The sequence below is a fragment of the Aotus nancymaae genome, unplaced genomic scaffold, assembly GCF_030222135.1.
Source record: "Aotus nancymaae isolate 86718 unplaced genomic scaffold, 86718_ANA_hifiasm-v0.15.2.pri h1tg000020l, whole genome shotgun sequence".
NCBI lineage: Eukaryota > Metazoa > Chordata > Mammalia > Primates > Aotidae > Aotus > Aotus nancymaae.
The window spans coordinates 58,656,349-58,675,401 of NW_026988432.1; the positions used below are offsets into that span (position 1 = coordinate 58,656,349).

The window sequence follows — 19,053 nt, forward strand, 5'->3', positions numbered from 1 at the left end:
AGAGTGAGAAGTTTGTTCCCTAGCTCATTCCAGTGGTGAGCAATAAAGGTTTTTATTAATATCATTATTGAAGATTTAAGTATGACTAGTCTAGATTTTTTAGTTGTTTTCAATAAGAACGTTAATCTAGACTAGTCCATTACTACCTGAAACAGAAGTCTTTTCTCTGTTTGTACATTGCTGTATTGTTTCATTTTAGACAGAGCATGTATCTTTTAATTTTAATGTAAACGAAAATGTTAACCACTTTTCTAATTCTCATTTTTTGATTGATATTTTACAATTCATGTGTTCATTGATCATTTGTATTTTCTCCTTTTCATTTTTTTGTGTTTTTACTTTTTCTCTTTGTTGATCCTTTTCTTGATTAATGAAGGCTTTTTGTCTTTTAAGGATGCCAACCTTTTGTTTCTTGTTGCAATTTTCCCCTATTTTTTTTTTCTGAGACAGAGTCTCCTTCTGTTGCCCAGGCTCTGGGGTGCAGCGGCACGATCTTGGCTCACTGCAACCTTGGCTCACTGCAACCACCACCTCCTGGGTTCAAGCGATTCTTCTGTCTCAGCCTCCTGAGTAGCTGGGATTACAGGTGTGCACCACCATGCTTATTTTTGTATTTCTAGTAGAGACGGGGTTTCATCATGTTGGTTAGGCTGGTCTTAAACTCCTGATCTCGTGATTCCCCCTCCTCAGCCTCCCAAAATGCTGGGAATACAGGAGTGTGCCACTGCGCCCAGCCTTTTTCCCTCTAATTTATAATTTGCTTTAATTTTTAAAGTTATTATTTTGAATGGACCTGTATGTCTTGTATAGCATGGCTGTTCTTCCCTTCGTGCTATAAAATGCTAACTTCTGTTTTTCTATTTTGTTTTTGCATACTTAAATATCTAGTGTATACGAACACAAGTGTTATGTTAAAGCTTTGTTCCAAATAAGTTGATAACTTGTACATTGGTATGAAATACTATGTCTTTTGTCTGGATGGGTTCTACTGATGTTAAAACACTTTCAAAATGTTCCCTCTAATCACTAATGTTCCCAGGTGGCTTATAGTAGCAGGAAAAAATGACCTTGTTAAATAAATAATTTATATAGATTTATGCTGTATTAATTATGCAAAGGCAAAATTTAAATATACTGAGTTTTATATTCCTAGATAAGTGTAGTTAATTGTTACAGAATTATAATGTACTATCAATATTTTCATATTTTTATATATTTGAATAATACATTTATTTCCTTTGTGTAATAAGTGATTTTATTTCTTATTTTGGATAGACACTTGGCATTTCATCTGAAGAAAAATTTGTTATTACAACAACAAGTAGGAAAGAAATTACCTGTGATAATTTTGGTAGGTAAACAATATTACTAAGTTCATGCTTTTATATTTAATAAAATCTGGTACATGATATAGCAATAACTTTTATTAGATATCCATCTAAATCTGTTGATTTTTGCTAACTTGTTGGGATGGGGAAGGAAACTGGCTATGTGTACATAGTTTGCACAGAGATTATATTTTTCAAGCTTGATTACAGAAAGATAGTTGATATCAGTTATGGCTACAGAAGATGATTGTGCCTAGCACAAATCTTCTGAAGGTAATTTTCCTAAACAGCTTGGATTATTCCATTATCTTTTTTTTTAACCTAATTAGTTTCTAATACCAGCTGGTTTTTCATGCCTGATTCCATTTGAATTTAGCCATTCTCCGTTCATGTTGACACCACTCTATTTTAGATCCCTGTCTGATTTCCTGTGATAGTTTATTAAGAATTGAGTATTTGAAATGAATGGAAGTATTTGTACTTGTTTCATTAATATCCTTAACATGACTTAATTTACAGGTGGATGATTGGGGGTTTTTCTTACCATCGGTAAAGATAATTTCATAGATAGAATTTGTATATTCACAATTATAAGTTCATTGAGTTTCTGATGCTGACCTAGCACTTAAGATTTTCACTCTTGATTACAGAAGAAACTGTTAAAGATGGAGTCACCTTATACCTGCTGCAGTCAGCCAATCAGTTACTACTGACAGCTACAAAAGAACGAATTGACTTCTTACCTCACTATGACACACTGGTTAAAAGTGGCATGTATGAATATTATGCAAGTGAAGGGCAAAATCCTTTGCGTAAGTATCTCATTCATACTAATTTTGATAAACTGTTACCTGCCTTTATCCCCTGATCACGTGTCCCATTCCTTCACTTTTTATAAATCATCTTATACTTTATTAGAAGACTGGCCACTCATTTTCTTTCTTACTCAAATTCATCACAGTATTATTATGTCTTCTTCTACCTATGTCATCTTCAATGAAAAGAAACTCTTTTAAAGCTAACCTACTAGTAGAACTCATTCCTTTTCAACTCATAAGGGGTCTTGTACCTATACAGCTTTCCATCTCCTTTATACTCTCTTCTCCTGATTTATTCTTCCTGGTCTCCTATAGACCTTTCCCAATTAAGAAAATGCTTTTTTTACTATGCAAATATATAGAGCTAGATTGCATAGGTAAGTAGTTTCTGTTCTTATTTCCATGTCTTTATCATTTCCTTCTACCTTTACTACTTGCTAGTTTCTCTCCTGTCTCTGGACTGTTTGCTAGTGATCTTTACAAATTGATTGGTTTACTGAATCCTCTCTTTCTGGACCTGCCAAGGTGTCTAATACTACTTAAATATTCATTGGAAACTTTTGTATTAAAATTATTTTTTTCTCATATGTGTATTCTTGTTTGCAGGAAATTAGAAAACATAGATAAGCAAAAAGAACATAAAGAATATTTCTACTACCCAGACATCACCACCACTAACACTTTGGTGTTTATCATTTCAGACCTTTTCTTATTATTTGTTTTTAATGGTTTTATATGCTGCATACTTCTTTAACCTACATTTTGTTTAAAAATAAAGTGAACATCTTTTAATATATGTGTCTTGCTGTATATATTTTGATAATATTTAGGTAACAATTTATTTCAACAGTATTCTTTTTGTTTGTTTGTTTTTTTGAGACAGAGTCTCTCTCTCTCTTGCTCAGGCTGGAGTGCAATGGTGCAATCTTGGCTCACTGCAACCTCTGCCTCCTGAGTTCCAGCGATTCTCCTGCTTCAGCCTCCCAAGTAGCTGGGATTACAGGCATGCACCAGCACGCCTGGCTGATTTTTGTACTTTTAGTAGAGATAGGGTTTCTACTAAAAACCATGTTGACCATGCTGGTCTCAAACTCCTGACCTCAAGTGATCTGCCTGCCTTGCCTCTCAAAGTACTGGGATTACAGGCACAAGCCACTGTGCTTGGCCTGAACAATGTTCTTCCATTAGACATTTAGGTTGTTTTAATTTTGTTATGGTTACAAATGACCCTGAATGTTCTTGTGACTAAATCTTTGTGTGCTTTCTTAACATAACACTTCCACTACTACTATTACTGTTGGCTAGGGTGCCAGGCATTGTGCCAAGTACTTATGAGCATTGTGTCATTTATTTCTTAATCCTGTGTGGTAGGTAAAGATCCTGTTTTGCAGAATTAACTGGGGCTAAGAGATTTTAGGTAACTTGCCCAAGGCCACCCTACTAGTGAATAGTTGAGCCAGCATTTAAACTTTAGCAGAGCGACTTCAGAGCTTTAATATATAACTAGTACATTTATTACCTCCTACATTGTTCTTTTTGTACAAAAAAGGTCTCCAGTCTTAAAAACACTACAGTCTTCCTTCCTTCACTAGCTACTGCCTAATTTTTTGCTCCTGTTGATAGCAAAACTCCTCCAAAAAGTTGACTGCATTCACTATCAGCAGTAATTCTTTTCCTCCCATTCTTTCCTACTCACTCTGACCAGGCATTTTTGCCTACCACTCTACTGTACCCACTCTTATGGTCACCGACAACCAAATCCAGTGATCAGTTTTCAATTTTCAGTTCTCATTTTTCTTGAAGTGTTATTTGAGATTGTTTTGTCACTTCTTCCTTTTTGACATACTTTTTTCATTTGGCTTTTGAGAGTCCATATTCTTGATTTTCTTCCTTTTTGCAGTAGTGTAACCACAGCACACTGTAGCTTCAAACTCATGAGCTTAAGCAATCCTCCTGCCTCAGTCTCCTAAATGACTAGGACTACAGGTGCATACCAACATGCCCAGCTAATTAAAAAAAAAAAATCTGTAGCGGAATGCAGTGCCTCATGCCTGTAATCCCAGCACTTTGAGAGGCTGAGGTTGGAAGATCACTTGAGACCAGGACTTCAGGACCAGCCTAGGTGATATAATGAGACCTCATCTTTACAAAAAAATATGTAAATTATTTGGACGTTGTGGTGCCTTCCTTGCTTAGCTACTTGGGAGGCAGAGGCAGGGGATTGCTTGAGCCAAGGAATTCGAGGCTACAGTGAGCTATGACTGTGCCACTGAACTTCAGCCTGGGCAACAGAGTGAGACTCTGTTTCTAAAAATTAAAAATACATGTGTGTACCTGTGCAACAATCTTACATGTTCTTCACTTGTACCCAAAAACCTAAAATGCAATTAAAAAAAAATTAAAAATAAAAATAAAATTTTCTTGGGGCTGGGCGCGGTGGCTCACGCCTGTAATCCCAGCACTTTGGGAGGCTGAGGCAGGTGGATCGCGAGGTCAAGAGATCGAGACCATCCTGGTCAACATGGTGAAACCCCGTCTCTACTAAAAATACAAAAAATTAGCTGGGCACGGTGGCACGTGCCTGTAATCCCAGCTACTCAGGAGGCTGAGGCAGGAGAATTACCTGAACCCAGGAGGCGGAGGTTGCAGTGAGCCGAGATCGTGCCCTTGCACTCCAGCCTGGGTAACGAGCGAAACTCTGTCTCAAAAAATAAATAAATAAAATAAAATAACATTTTCTTTGTAGAGATGGAATCTCGCTATGTTGCCCAGGCTGGTCTCAAATTGCTGGTCTCAAATTATCCTCTGCCTTGGCCTCCCAAAGCTCCAGTATTATAAGCACCTTAATTTTCTTCTTACCTCACTGCCTGCTGTTTCTTCTCTCCCCATCTTCTTAATGTTGAAGTGCCTCAGGGCTTAGTCCTTGCCCTTTATCTTCTATCTTACTTTCTCACTTGGTGATCAGGTCCTATCTCATGGTTCTAAATAACATCATTATGGAAGTGACTCTTACAAGGAGGAGGTAAGAAATGGTTTTTAGTTTAATATTGGAAATGGTTCAAGGTTTATCTCTTGAATTCCAGTTTTATCCATCCAGCTTCCTATGTGGCATCTCCAGGATATCTAAAATGGGAACCATCATCTGCTCACTGAATTTTATACCACACATAGTGTCCCATCTGAATTGATTATCACTGTGTCCTTCCAACTGCACAGGCCAAAAATCAAATTGATGCTTGCGTGTCTCATACCTCATATTTAATCCAACAGAAAATCCTTTGGGTCCTGTTCTCAATGTTTATCTTAAAATGACCATTTCTCACCCCTGCTATCGCTACCACCTGGTCTGAGGTACCATCATATCACCTGGATTACACTAACTGGTAGTTAACTGGTATGTGTCTTTTCACCCCTGTCCATAAAAGGTTTGACAAGTCAGATTGTGTCACTCTTCTGCTGAAGGCACTCATGGCTCCCCATTTTACTAAGAGTAAAAGCCAAAGTCCTTACAGTTACCTGCAGGGCCTTAGTAGCTCTGTTTTGCATCTCTCTGACTTTCTTTCTACTACCTTTCTGGCTTTTTCACTCTGAGCCTCCAGTGCCATCCATATTCTCAGCTTAGGGCCCTCTGCTTGGAATGCTGTTCCTCCAGTTAGCCCTGGACTTACTCCCTCAGTTCATCCAAGTCTTGGTTATCTGTTGTCTTCTTAACAAATCTTACTCTATTTAATTGCAACTGTATTCCCTCTGTGTTTTTACTGTCAGTTCATTTCATTTCTCTTTTTTCTCCATTGTACATACCATCTTCTAACATGCTGTAGAATTTATTTATTTATTATTATATTTTCTTTCCCACATTCCTCCATTAGAATGTTAAATCCATAAGAACAGAACCTTCATCTGCTTTGTTCCGTTCCTAGAACAATGCTTGGCACATAGTAGGTGCTTAAATATTTTAAAATTGAGTGAATCTGGCTGGGTGCAGTGGCTGACGCCTGTAATTCCAGCACTTTGGAAGGCCGAGGCAGGCAGATCACTTGAGGTGAGAAGTTCGAGACCATCCAGGCCAACATGGTGAAACACTGTCTCTACTAAAAATACAAAATTGGCCGGGCGTGGAGGCAGGCGCCTGTAATCACAGCTACTCACAAGGCTGAGGCAGGAGAATTGCTTGAACCTGGGAGGCGGAGGTTGCAGTGAGCCAAGATCATGCCACTGCTACTCCAGCCTGGGCGACAGAGCAAGACTGCATCTCAAAAAAAAAAAAAAAAATTAAGTGAATCTTTAATTCTTTTCCTGAGGATAAATTGGTAAATGTGTAATTGTAGAATCAACAGAAGTATTCATTTTAAAGTCTTTTAATGTAGTTTAACTATTTCAGATTGATCAGTTTTCATTCTATCATCATTATGAAAAGATATAAAAACCATATCAGTTTTCATTCGTACCATCATTATATAGATAAGCAGAGAACCTCAGTGTTCACATTCTTGGTTTGATTTCTGTGACTTTACAGTACATTCCTGGGTGTTTCCCTACCTCTGTTTCCCTACTTCTGGTTCTTTTTGACTCTGGTGGACATTTCTTAAAGTCATATTGATCTTTTTATACTTTTTGTAAACTGATCCAAGCCTTATCTATTGTACCTATCTAATGAAGCAAAAGTCTTTATCTCTGACTGTCTTTAGTCTCAATTAAGCACAGTATCTGCTTCAGCTTTCTTTGGAACACCTCTGCTCATTGAACTTAATTTGGTGGTATGGCATCAGTTCTAAACTGAATTTTTCTTTCCTCCCTTTTAAATTTTCTCTTTATGGGAAATATTACCATTTATCCAGTCTTCTAGAGGCAGAGACTCAAATGCATCTTGAATTTCTTTTTCCCCTCTTCTTTTTCATCTAATCAGTTCTAAATTCTACTCGTTCTTTCTTCCAAATTTCTCTTTAAGTTTCTTTTCCTGCCATTTCCTACAGTGTCCCTTCTTCATATTCTGGAGTTATCATCTTTAGCCAGACCCTTGTACATAATCTGATTTGTGTAAACTTCTTTGCAATTAGTTTATAACATAGCTATCCTTGGAGTATTTAGGATGAGTAGAAGTGCTTGCTGGAGGGCTACTTTTTTGTTTGTTTGTTTGTTTTGTTTTTTGAGATGACGTCTCATTCTGTCGTCTATGCTGGAGTATAGTGGCATGATCTTGGCTCACTGCAACCTCCACCTTCCAGGTTCAAGCGATTCTCCTGCCTCAGCCTTCCTAGTAGCTGAGATTATAGGCACTCACCACCTCACCCAGCTACGTTTTGTATTTTTAGTAGAGATGGGGTTTTGCCATGTTGGTGAGGCTGGTCTCAAACTTCTGACCTCAGGTGATCAGCCCTCCTCGGCTTCGCAAAGTATTGGGATTACAGGCACGAGCCACTACGTCCAGCCTGGAGTGCTACTTTGGATTAATAAAAGCTTTCGTTGGCTTAAGCTTCTGCAGAATTAAGATATGTAAATTTGATATGTTCCCTTTCTTTTTAACTAAGGGAATAAAAGCAGGATATAGTGTGAATAGTGATCTTGAAGAAAGGAGAATATTTAGTTAATGTTGAGCCAGTAATAGATTGAATGTCAAGTTGGTGGTGTGGTAGTGAATCAATAGCAGTTCTGTGTTAGTTGAGCAGATATATTATCTCGCTTGAAAAATTTGTTAGTCGTAAGAATTCTATATCCAAATTAGCTTTCAGGAGATACTTATCTTGCAGATGAGCAGTATAGGAAATTAAAGAAAAAGAGAGAGATACTTATTGTTTATATTTGCCCTCATATTTCTAAATGTGCTTACTTGGACTTGTGCATGATGTAATTACATACTGCAGACTATTTGATTTTATGGTTATGGTCTTCTGTTTGTCTTTTAATGTCTGTATGTCTGCCTTTAGATTATAAACTCCTTGAAGCCAGGAATCATGGCTGGCTGACTCATGCTGTATAGTGCCAAACAAGTACTGATTGGTGACTGCTTTTTTTGATGCTGGTGGTGATTGGTGATGATGCCTTTATTATGTATTATATCATTAGGATCAGGATAATACTTTAATTCTAGCTCTTTGGCTTTAAGGTACTTGAGAGTTTCTTCTTCTTTGAACTTTTATATAAAATATGTGGGAGCGAAAAGTTAAGCAATGTTTTCTTAATCTCTTGCAGCATTTGCTCTTGCGGAATTAATTGACAATTCATTGTCTGCTACTTCTCGTAACACTGGTATTAGAAGAATACAGATCAAATTGGTAAGGAAATAATACTGTAAAGCAATTTAACTTTTCCTTTTGTAAGAATAGTAAAAGTTTATTGGAGAAAATTAGAAAATAAAGATAAAACTAAAAGTAGAAATAATTATCAGATGTCTCTTCATCCATTGTTAAAATTTTTTATGTTTTTTTTTTCTATGCATATATGCATACCTGTATGTGCACATTTGGTTTTTTGTAATCTTCTACTTTCCCTTAACAGCACATTGTTAACATGTGCCATATCGTGAATGTTCTGCAATGTAATATTCCATTGTTGCAGTGGCTTATTGACTATAATATAAATTGGGTAGTTTGTGTTCTGTTGTCAAATATTTAGATTTTTTTCTGTATTTTTGCCACTGGAAGGAATGCTGCAATGATGAACATTCTTATACATCTTTGTACATGTCTCTGAATATTTCCTTAAGTTAAATTCTGAGAAATGGAATTTCTAGGCTAACGGACGTGAAGAATTCTGAGGCTTTTGATACACACTGCTTCAGAAAATTGTATTAATTTACACTTCTATCAGTGATGTATAAGTGAACCCATTGGATCTTTTTTTCATATTTACCTTTTTATGTTTCAAATATTGATTTGACTTTTCTCTCTTTCTGAACTTATTTTGTTTCATAGCTTTTTGATGAAACACAAGGAAAACCTGCTGTTGCAGTGATAGATAATGGAAGAGGAATGACCTCTAAACAGCTTAACAACTGGGCCGTGTATAGATTATCAAAATTTACAAGGCAAGGTGACTTTGAAAGGTTAGAAAACCTTACTTTTTTTTGTGTGGGTAGCCATGTATTTTAATAGGGATAAAAAAACTAAATATACCTTTAGATGCATATGATACATTGGAGGTTTTACTGTTATCTGCACATTTATTTAGGTTTTTATATTATAGAATTTTTATGATTGATACTCAGAAATGGTCAGAACTACATACTATTGTGTCTTTCCATTAAACAGCTCATTTTGCATTTCCTGAGGTATATAGGAGTTGATATGTTGAGTACCTTAGAGCTTTTCCCCTTTCCTCTCTGTGTAGCCTCTATAGCAGTAGAATGGTTTTAAAATAGACTTTAGAAATCACTTCATACCATTTGCAAAATGTCTAAAACTGCACGTGATTCTGTGAAGCTCACTATTGCTCTACTTTCAGAGCTCTTTTTGCAAAACATTCAGGAGCAGAATCTAGTGGAGTTATGTATCAGAATGTGCTTGTAGAAAATATCTTGAATGAGGATGTCACTGGGAAAACAAAGTATGCTAAAAGCCATCAGCCATAAAAAGATTTAGATTTTTGGGATCTTAGTGGAATTCTAGTAAAGTAGAGCTTTGACCCACAAGTCTTTTGATATTTTAAGCTATGTTGCTGTACTTCTAACAGCATACTTGGGAAGAGTCACTTGGCATTCTTATTAAATAGTTGGTGTGTGTTCATAACCTGTTTTGTTCTTTACTGTGTCAAGAAAAGTCACCCACATTTAAGGATCAATCTCAATGTGTTAATATAGTTAGCACATTGGTTGTCTTGCTTCTAAAATTTCAGCACCCTCAGAATTTTCATCATATTATTAAAGACTTAAGAGTGCCATTGTAAGAGATAATGTAGTATGAAGAACAAAGACTCTTGTATCATTTGGCCTGATTTGGATTCTAGCCTTGCCACTTACTAATTGTGTGACATTGGTCAACTTACTTTACTTCTCTGTACCCCAGCTTACATATCCATAAAATGAGGATAGTGTCCCATAAGGTTTTGTAACTACTAAGTTAGTATATGTAAAATCCTTAGGACAGAGTCTGGCATATGGTAAACAGTCGATAAATATAAGCTATAGAAGCTGTCATTTTAGTTATTACTTCTCATTCCTAACCTCAGACTTTTTTTTTTTTTTTTTTTTGAGACAGAGTCTCACTCTGTTGCCCAGGCTGGAGTGCAGTGCAGTGACACACTCTCGGCTTACTGCAACCACTGCCTCCTGGGTTCAAACGATTTTCTTGCCTCAGCCTCCCAAGTAGCTGGGACTACAGGCGCCCACCACCACACCCAGCTATTTTTTGTATTTTTAGTAGAGACCAGGTTTCACCATGTTGACCAGTCTAGTCTTGAACTCCTGACCTCAAGTGGTCCGACTGCCTCAGCCTTCCAAAGTGCTAGGATTACAGGCACGAGCCACTGCACCTGGCCTAGACTTCTCTACAGCCATTGTATTTCAGTATTTTCATGAATGTGTGGCACTTAAAGGATTTATGAAAAGCCGGAGAGAAGGCAAAGACCCCACTGTCTTTAATAATGTGAGGATAGGATTTAGCATATAACAGAAGTATTAGGTAGAAGGAAAGGTAGAACAGATGGTAGATTAGGCAAAATGGTCAGAAACACATCAGTTATATCAACTAGAAAAGTAGAAAGAAATGAAAATCTTAACTGGATTCATGGGACATTGACTGATTTTTCTCTGGTTCTTAGAACAACACAAACTTTTAAACTTAACCAAATATTAGGGAAATTGTAATTCTGGCAAAAATCTTTTAGTCTTAGCTTTATAGGTTTGGTGTCAGTTGTTAATTCTAGCTGTTAGGTACTCATACTGTCTTTGAGTCCAGTGTCAGTTCCTTGACCCACTCTAATTTCTATCAAGATCAGATGCACTCCTTCAGCCTCTAGCTTGTGCTCAGATGCTTTATTCCTTCCATTTGTTTTTTCTGGATACAAGGATGGATGCCATAGAAGACAGACTGTAGAAGAAAGGGAAGAACAGGCTAAAAGTACTAAACAACTAACAGTCTTGACCTGTAGCTCACAATGTATTGGAGAGAGAAACAGAAATACAAAAAAGTACATGTAGAAGCATTTCAGTTATTATTACTATGAATAAAATGTAGAGTAATGTTGAAGGAATGGATTGCTAGGAAAAAAAAAGTAGAGTAATAGAGCTGATGCACATCTCCTCTAGATAAGGTGGTTGGAGATGAGAGCCTCTTTGAGATTATATTTGAGTTGAGGCTTGAATGATCAAAAGAAAGCAGTGTGTTTCAAGTAGAAGCACCAGCAAAGCAAAGACTCTGAAATTGTGACAGTCTTATTGTGTTTAAAGGACAGAAAGGATACTATTGTGATTGTAGCATTGTAAATAAAGGGGAGAGTAGATGGAGATGTGAGAATTTCAGTTTGGTAATATTATTCATAACTCTCATTTACCTGGGTACTACTCCCTAACCTCACCCTTTTTATTTTGAAAACTTTCAAGCCAATAGACAAGATGAAAGAACTAGCACCCATATATCCTTCACCTAGATTTATTGGTTGTTAACATTTTGTCACATTTATTATCTGTCTACACACTTGCAGACACACACACTGTTTTTTTGAATCATTTGAAAGTACACTGCTGTCAGTTTGTGACATTTCACTCCTAAATACTGTAGCAGGTGTATTCTGAGGACAAGTAGATTCTCATAAATAACTAAAAATCATTATCACATCTAAGAAGTTTATCATTAATGCAATAATATCTAACGTAAGATTTTCATTAGATTTTTTTTTTTCTCTTGTCATGTCTGGTCTTCGTTATGATAGTTTCCCTTTTGTGTTTTTCATAATATTCTCATTTTTCTGTAGTGCTTAGGCTAGTTTTCTTGTAGAATGGTCCACAACTGGGATCTGAGTATTTTCTCAGCACTGTTTTCTTCCTTTAGTATTTTATTATGAACATTTTAAAACATACAGAAAAGTTGAAATTCTACAGAGAATACCCATACCTACATCTAGGTTTTACTGTTGAACTCCATATCTGTCTGTCCCACCATTAGTTCATCTGGTTTTTTAATACAGTTTAAAACAGTTATAAGTATCAGTATACTTTTTCCTAGTGTTGAAAGTATCCATATTATTTTCTAGGGTTCAATATTTTTAATTTTGAGGTAAGATTTATGTATTATTAAATGTTTATATATGTCTTAAAAGTATCTTCATTGAATTTATCTTTTATGGAGATAAACTTTACATATCATAAAATTTACAGTATTAAAGTATACTGTTAAGTAGTTTTGAGTTAACAGAATTGTGCAGCCATCACCACTAATTCCAGAATATTTTCACAACTCCGAAAGAAACCCTGTACTAAGTGGTAGTCACTTTCTGTCTCCTGGCAATTGCTAATATTCTTTTAATAGTTGTTTTTGGTTTTTTGAGGCAAATCTTGCTCTGTTGTCCAGAGTGGAGTATAGTGGCACTGTCTTGGAGGTACGTGTCACCATACCTAGCTAATTTTTTGTAGAGGTGGGGTCTCACTATGTTGCCCAGGCTGGTCTCCGACTCCTGAGCTCAAGCAGTCCACCTGCCTCAGCCTCCCAAAGTGCTGGGATTATAGGAGTGAGCCACCATGTCTGGCCAGTGGTTGTTAATCTACATTTTTAATTGTTTTTCTAGGGATTACAACCAGCATCTTAATTTATAACAATACAGTTTGGATTAATGCCAATGACTATAGTATACAAAAACCACTCCTACTTAGCTTTATTCTCCTTCCATTTCCGTGTACTATTATTTTCATATAAATGCGATTGTTGTACAGTATAGCCCTGTCACTACAGTTTTCTACTTACTATTTTATGCCTTGATCTTTTAAATCAGATAGGAAAAGAGTTACAAATAGTACATTTATACTGTCTTTTCTAAGTATGTAATTACCACCACCTTATTTTCTGTTTATTTCTTCATGTGTATTTGAGTTATAATACTTTCTAGTATCCTGGTATTTTAGCCCAAAGGACTCTCTGTGGCTCCATTAGGGCAGATCTGCTAATGACAAATTCCCTCAGTTTTTATTTGAAAATGTCTTAATCTTTCCATCATTTTTGAAGGCTACTTGTGCTGGGTAAAGAACTCTTGGTTGACAGTCTTTGTCTTTTAACACTTTGAATATGTTAGTTAGCTCACTGCCTTCTGGCTTTATGGTTTCTGATGAGAATTAGCTGTTAATCTTTTTGCGGATCCCTTCTGTGTAACGAATTGCTTCTCTCACTGCTTTTGAGATTTTGAGATTCTCTTTTTGTCTCTGGCTTTTTTTTTGCATTTCAGTAATGAGGTCTCTGTCTTTTGACAGTTTAATGCTGATGTGTTTAGGTGTGGATTTGGGTTCATCCTACTTAGAGTTCATTGAGTTTCTTGGATATACAGAATAAAGTTTTTCATCAGATTTGGGAAGTTTTTGGCCATTTTTTCCTCCAGGTATTTTTCTCTTTTCCTTTTGTGACTCCTCTTATCCATATACTTGATGGTGTTCTATAGTACAGTCTCTGAGGCTTTGGGTTTTTTTCTTCATTTTTCTTTTTGTTCCTCAGACTGAATAATTTCAATCAGCCTACCTTCAAATTTATGGATTCTTCTGCCAACTCAAATCTGCTCATGAGTGTCTTAAGTGATTTTTTCGTTTTGGTTATTTTTTCCAAATCCAGAATTCCTATTCAGTTCTTTTTTTATGATTTCTGTCCCAACTGATACTCTCTGTTTCTTGAAATATCATTCTTATACTTTGTTTTAGTTCATTAGACATGGTTTCTGTTCTTTGATTATATTTAAAATAGTCGAGCTGCTTCTGCCATGGTTTCCACCATTCTTTTTCCTGTGTGTGAACCAGGTATTTCATATCTCTTTGTGTGGCTTGTAATTTTTTATTGAGAACTGGCCATATTATAATATAATGTAGGAACCCTGGAAATCTGATACCACCTCCCTCCCCAAGACTTGTTGTTTCATCTGTTGTTTGTTTATGTAGTGGCTTCTCTGAACTAATTCTGTTAAGTCTGTATCTTTGTGTTACCCTTGAAGTTTCTGATTAGTTAGCTTTGTGGTCAGCTAATGATCAAATATTATCTTAAATGTCTTGAACCAGTAAGTCTCCCAACTTTTGCTGAGGGGCTCTAGTGCAGAGTGGGGCATGTTTTTAGTGATCTGTTGCAGAGTTTACAACTCTGCCTTACTTTCACTTCTTGCTTGTAGTGAACCTCAAGGTAAGCTGGAGGTGAGTCGTTATTAGGACCTTCTCAATTCTTTCTTGAACATGTGTATAGCCCTGCATGTGGGAGTGACCTTATTGATTCTAGTGAATATGTTGAAGCTTTTAAAAACCCCTGCAGATCTCATGTTGCTCAGCTTTTCCTTGTACATTTTTGGTCAGATTCTTGTTTTCTCTGACTATTTTCATTGCCTCAGACAGCTGTTAAAGCAGTTGCTGCTGGTTGATTTTGACAGCTTTTTCAGGTGTTCTCATTGCTTTCATCAGTGAGTGGATTCTTGGAAGTTCTTACGCCACCATTCTGGAAGTGATCACTCGTTTACTGATTTTTGACAGATGTATATATACACTTGTGTATCCCAAACCCTTATCAAGATACAGGACGATAGGCTGGACTCAGTAGCTCATACCTGTAATGCCAACACTTTGGGAGGCTGAGGCAGGAAGGTTGCTTGAGCCCAGGAATTTGAGACCAGTTTACACAACATAATGAGATCCCATCTCTACAAAACATTTTTTAAGAAATTAGCCAGGTGTAGGCCAGGCTTAGTGGCTCATGCCTATAATCCCAGCACTTTGGGAGGCCGAGGCAGGCAGATCACCTGAGATCAGGAGTTCAAGACCAGCTTGGCCAACATGGCAAAACCCTGTTTCTACTAAAAATACAAACCTTAACTGAGTGTGGTGTCATGTGCCTGTAATCTCAGCTATTTAGGAGACTGAGACAGGAAAATTGTTTGAACCCTGGAGGTGGAGATTTCAGGGAGGTGGAGATTGCAGTGAGGCGAGATTGCGCCATTATACTCCAACCTGGGAGACAGAGCAAGACTGTCTCAAAAAGAAAAAAATTAGCCAGGTGTTATGGTGTGCACCTGTAGCCCCAATTTCTCAGGAGGCTGAGGTGGGTGGATCACTTGAGGCCAGGAAGTCAAGGCTGCAGTAAGCCATGATCATACCACTGCATTCCAGCCAGGGCAACTGAGTGAGACCTTGTCTTTCAAAAAAAAAAAAAAAAAGACGTATAACATTACATAAAGCTTACATAAAGCTAGAAAATTCTCTCATAATTTGGGCACTATCAGAATTATTGCTTTAGAAGTTAACGTGAATATCTGGAACATTATTATAATAGTGTATGTATAATTATTTTGTAGAAGGAGATGTGACATTAGTTAGGTCAGCTGGATTCAGATATGTGTTGGATCGGTGCTACTTTTTCTGCATTTTCAATTGCTCATCAATTAACAGACTCTCAAGTCAGAGCCATTTTTTGAAATATAAATAAGTAAAAATGCTATGTGACCCATGCCATATTTATTTTAAGTTGTAGAAACGGACCCCCAACAGGATTTTTCCTAATATTCCTAAAGAAAAAGCTGCTTTGTCTTCTTTGATTTTCAGCAAATTAAGATTAGCTTTTGTTTACTTTCTAATGTTTGTATTTGCTTTAATACATTTGTAACATTTAAGCACCTTACTTTAATTTGGTCATTTTCGTATGTCTGGCAGATTTATTTCAGAGGCTCTGATAGAGATTGGTGGCCAGTTTTGTTAGAAGTGGAGCTTTCTTAATTTTGGTGTTTTTATCTCCTCCTCTGTTAGATTCAATATCATGAGATACATACATACATAGTTATTCTACCCTGGTTTCCTGGCAGTCATTTAGATATAGTTTCTTTTACTAATTTTTTTTTCCTGAGTCAAAAAATTATTTTAATAGTTACAAAACTTTTTTTTTTACAGAATGAGTATAAAATAGCAGTTGATTTCTCCATAATTATCAGAATTATTTATATTTGAGGTCTTGGCTAAGTGGGGCTGAAATCAACAAAAGGTCTTGGACTGTTGGCTCAGAAATCATCCTAGGAAGCCCGCCCTGTTGATAACCTGTCATGCTTAGCTCTTATGAGCTGACCCGGTCCTTTAAAAAAAAAAAAGTATCTCTCTTTATTCATTCTTTGGAGGCTTGAAGTGAATTTGGCAGCGTTCATTAAACACCTTCCAGCTCCTGTCATTTACCACTTCTTCAACATTCAGTTCTGACTGCATCCATTTCAACTTTGTCTGCTCTTTTCTAAGTTGCTTTAATAACGTTAAATCGTCCAAATTCTTTTCTCTCTCTTCTCGGAGGTTTTTTACTACTTCTGATGTCTGGGCTATACAATTTTTTATGACTGTCTCTACTGGCATGAGCTGCCATCAAAGACTCATAAAGTTGTTTACAGGTTTGGCTGGCATCAGTTTTCCCTGCAAAGGAAGCTGTTGGAACCGTAGTGTTTAATTCATGTACTATTCTGTCATCAATTGTCCTCATCACCTTGAGTAATTCCTGGAACTCGGCGAACTCCTCACAGTTCACACCGCCACTGGGCGCCGCCATATTGGACCTCTTTTACTAATTTGATCATCTTTCTTGATAACTTTTTCTTTTTTTTTTTGTTGAGATGGAGTCTTACCTGTCACCCAGGCTGGAGTGCAGTGGCGTGATCTCAGCTCACTGCAACCTCCGCCTCCCAGGTACAAGCGATCCTGCCTCAGCCACCCAAGTAGCTGGGATTATAGGTGCATACCACCACTCCTGGCTAATTTTGTATTTTTAGTAGAGACGGAGTTTCACTATGTTGGCGAGGCTGGTCTCAAACTCCTGACCTCAGGTGATCCACCCATCTTGGCCTCCCAAAGTGCTGGTATTACAGGAGTGAACCACTGCCCCCTGATACTTTTTCTTACTTGAAACACCTCTTACGTTTCGTTTCCATCAAAATTTCCCAAAGATTAAGTGTCTTCTTTCATTGTATTAAAATGTTTTCTGAAAATTTTTTGGACTTTAATGTAAATTTATTCCTTAAGGAGATGAATTTCCTAATTTTCCAGAGGACTGCTGTGGTATAAAACTGTTTCTTAAAATCAAACTTTTCTACTTTTATTTATCTTCATAAAGGGATATTTATATAGTCCTTAAGTGAATATAGGAAATTTTCTAGACTCGTTAACACAAGTCTGAGACTGTCTTGAAATACATATTCTTAGCCTTACTTGCTGTGATAGAGCTGTTGCCTAGATTGGTTTGCATGGGTCATGTGGGTTGAAAAAGGGATTATGAGTGTGTGCATTTCTAACTAGTGGAGAGATCTCTTTAGTTTTGCCTGAGCTGATGTATATATGTTGTTTTATCACTGAGCTTCCCCCTTCTCTAAACTTTTGTATGTTTTCCCAGAAATATTTTAAAGGAAAATATTGGAGGGCATTTTCAACTTATTTCCTAGCAGTATTGCCATAGTAACTGAATTCTTAGAACTAATTTACTTTTTTTTTTCTTAATAAACATTAGGTCATAGACTTTGCTTAATCATATTCTAGGAAATAAGTTGCAGCATCTTGCAAGTTTTGTTATGCTGTATTTTGCTTTTCATTCAGTTCAGTCTACTTTTTTCCTTTGCAACTTGGTATTTGACTCATGGATTGTTTCAAAGGTGCGTGAATTTCTACGTGTTCTAACTGATTTTTCCTATTGTGTTTCTATTGATTTCAAGTTTAACTTCATGATAGCTAGGGAATGTACTCGTAAATGATTTCAGCTGTGTACATTTGTTGGGTTTTATAATCCAGGATGTTATCTATCTAGGTGAATTTTCTATATGTTTTTGAAAAGAAGGTATATTTTGCTCTTTTTGGGAGAAGTGTTTTGAAAATGTCAGTTAGATTCTATTGGTTGATGATATTATTCATTTCTTTATATCCTTGCTGAATTTTCTGTGTGGTAGTAACTAAGGGGTGTCAAAGTCTCCAAGGATTGTTACGCCTTCTGTGCTTTCTTGACCCTTTTATTTATGATGTAGTTTTGCTGTTACTGGTTATTTTCTTAGCTTTGAAGTGTACTTTATCTATTAGTATAGCCATCCCAGCTTTTCATTTGTGTTTGTATGCTGTTATCTTTTTTCATCCATTTTCTTTTAACCTACCTTTATTGTTATATGTGAAATGGGTTTCTTATAAAATACATATAGTTGGGTCATGTTTTATAACCACACTTACAATTTCATTTAGTGTCTTTGTACCATTACATTTAATATAATTATTAATATCCTAAGACTTAAGTCTGTCATGTTAATTTTTTTTTTATTTGTTTCCTTTGTTTTTTATGTCTTGTGGATTAAACGTATTTTAGTATTCTATTTTCTTTATAGTATTTCTGAGTATATCTTACTTTTTTTTTTTAGTCGTTGCTCTAGGAATTACTGTGTACGTACACACTTATGTACAGTTTACTAGTATGGACATATTACACTTAAAAAATCTTGTGATAAGAATCTTACAATTTAGTTTTCATAAAACTCCATTTGTAATTTGTTGTCTTAAATATTATCTCTGCATACATTGAGAACAGTGTTATTTTGATTTCAACAGTCTAACAATTTGAAAAACTCAATAGGAGAGTGATAATCTATTTTATTTACCTATTTATTTGTTTTGTTTAATTTTTCTTTTTTTCATTTCCAGTGTCTTTTATTGACTTTGGTGTTAATATATTCACTCTAGCTTTCTTTTCATTAATGTTAAAATGGTAAATCTTTTTCCAACCTCTCAACCTATTGTCTTTTTG

General features: G+C 36.2%; 1 protein-coding gene and 1 pseudogene across 2 annotated transcripts in view; one reads left to right on the forward strand and one right to left on the reverse strand.

Annotated features, from left to right (window-relative positions):
* SMCHD1 (structural maintenance of chromosomes flexible hinge domain containing 1) overlaps positions 1–19,053 on the forward strand; it is a 151,624-nt gene that overhangs the window by 8,921 nt on the left and 123,650 nt on the right. The window contains exons 2-5 of one of the 2 annotated variants that reach the window (XM_021672411.2): positions 1,276–1,351; positions 1,979–2,140; positions 8,336–8,418; positions 9,058–9,188. In XM_021672411.2, the coding sequence (XP_021528086.1) occupies positions 1,276–1,351; positions 1,979–2,140; positions 8,336–8,418; positions 9,058–9,188 (452 nt within the window). Of the gene's footprint in view, positions 1–1,275; positions 1,352–1,978; positions 2,141–8,335; positions 8,419–9,057; positions 9,189–19,053 lie in introns of those variants that run through there. The other variant, XM_021672412.2, reaches the window with a different exon arrangement.
* LOC105713217 (protein MIX23-like) lies at positions 16,152–16,831 on the reverse strand (annotated as a pseudogene).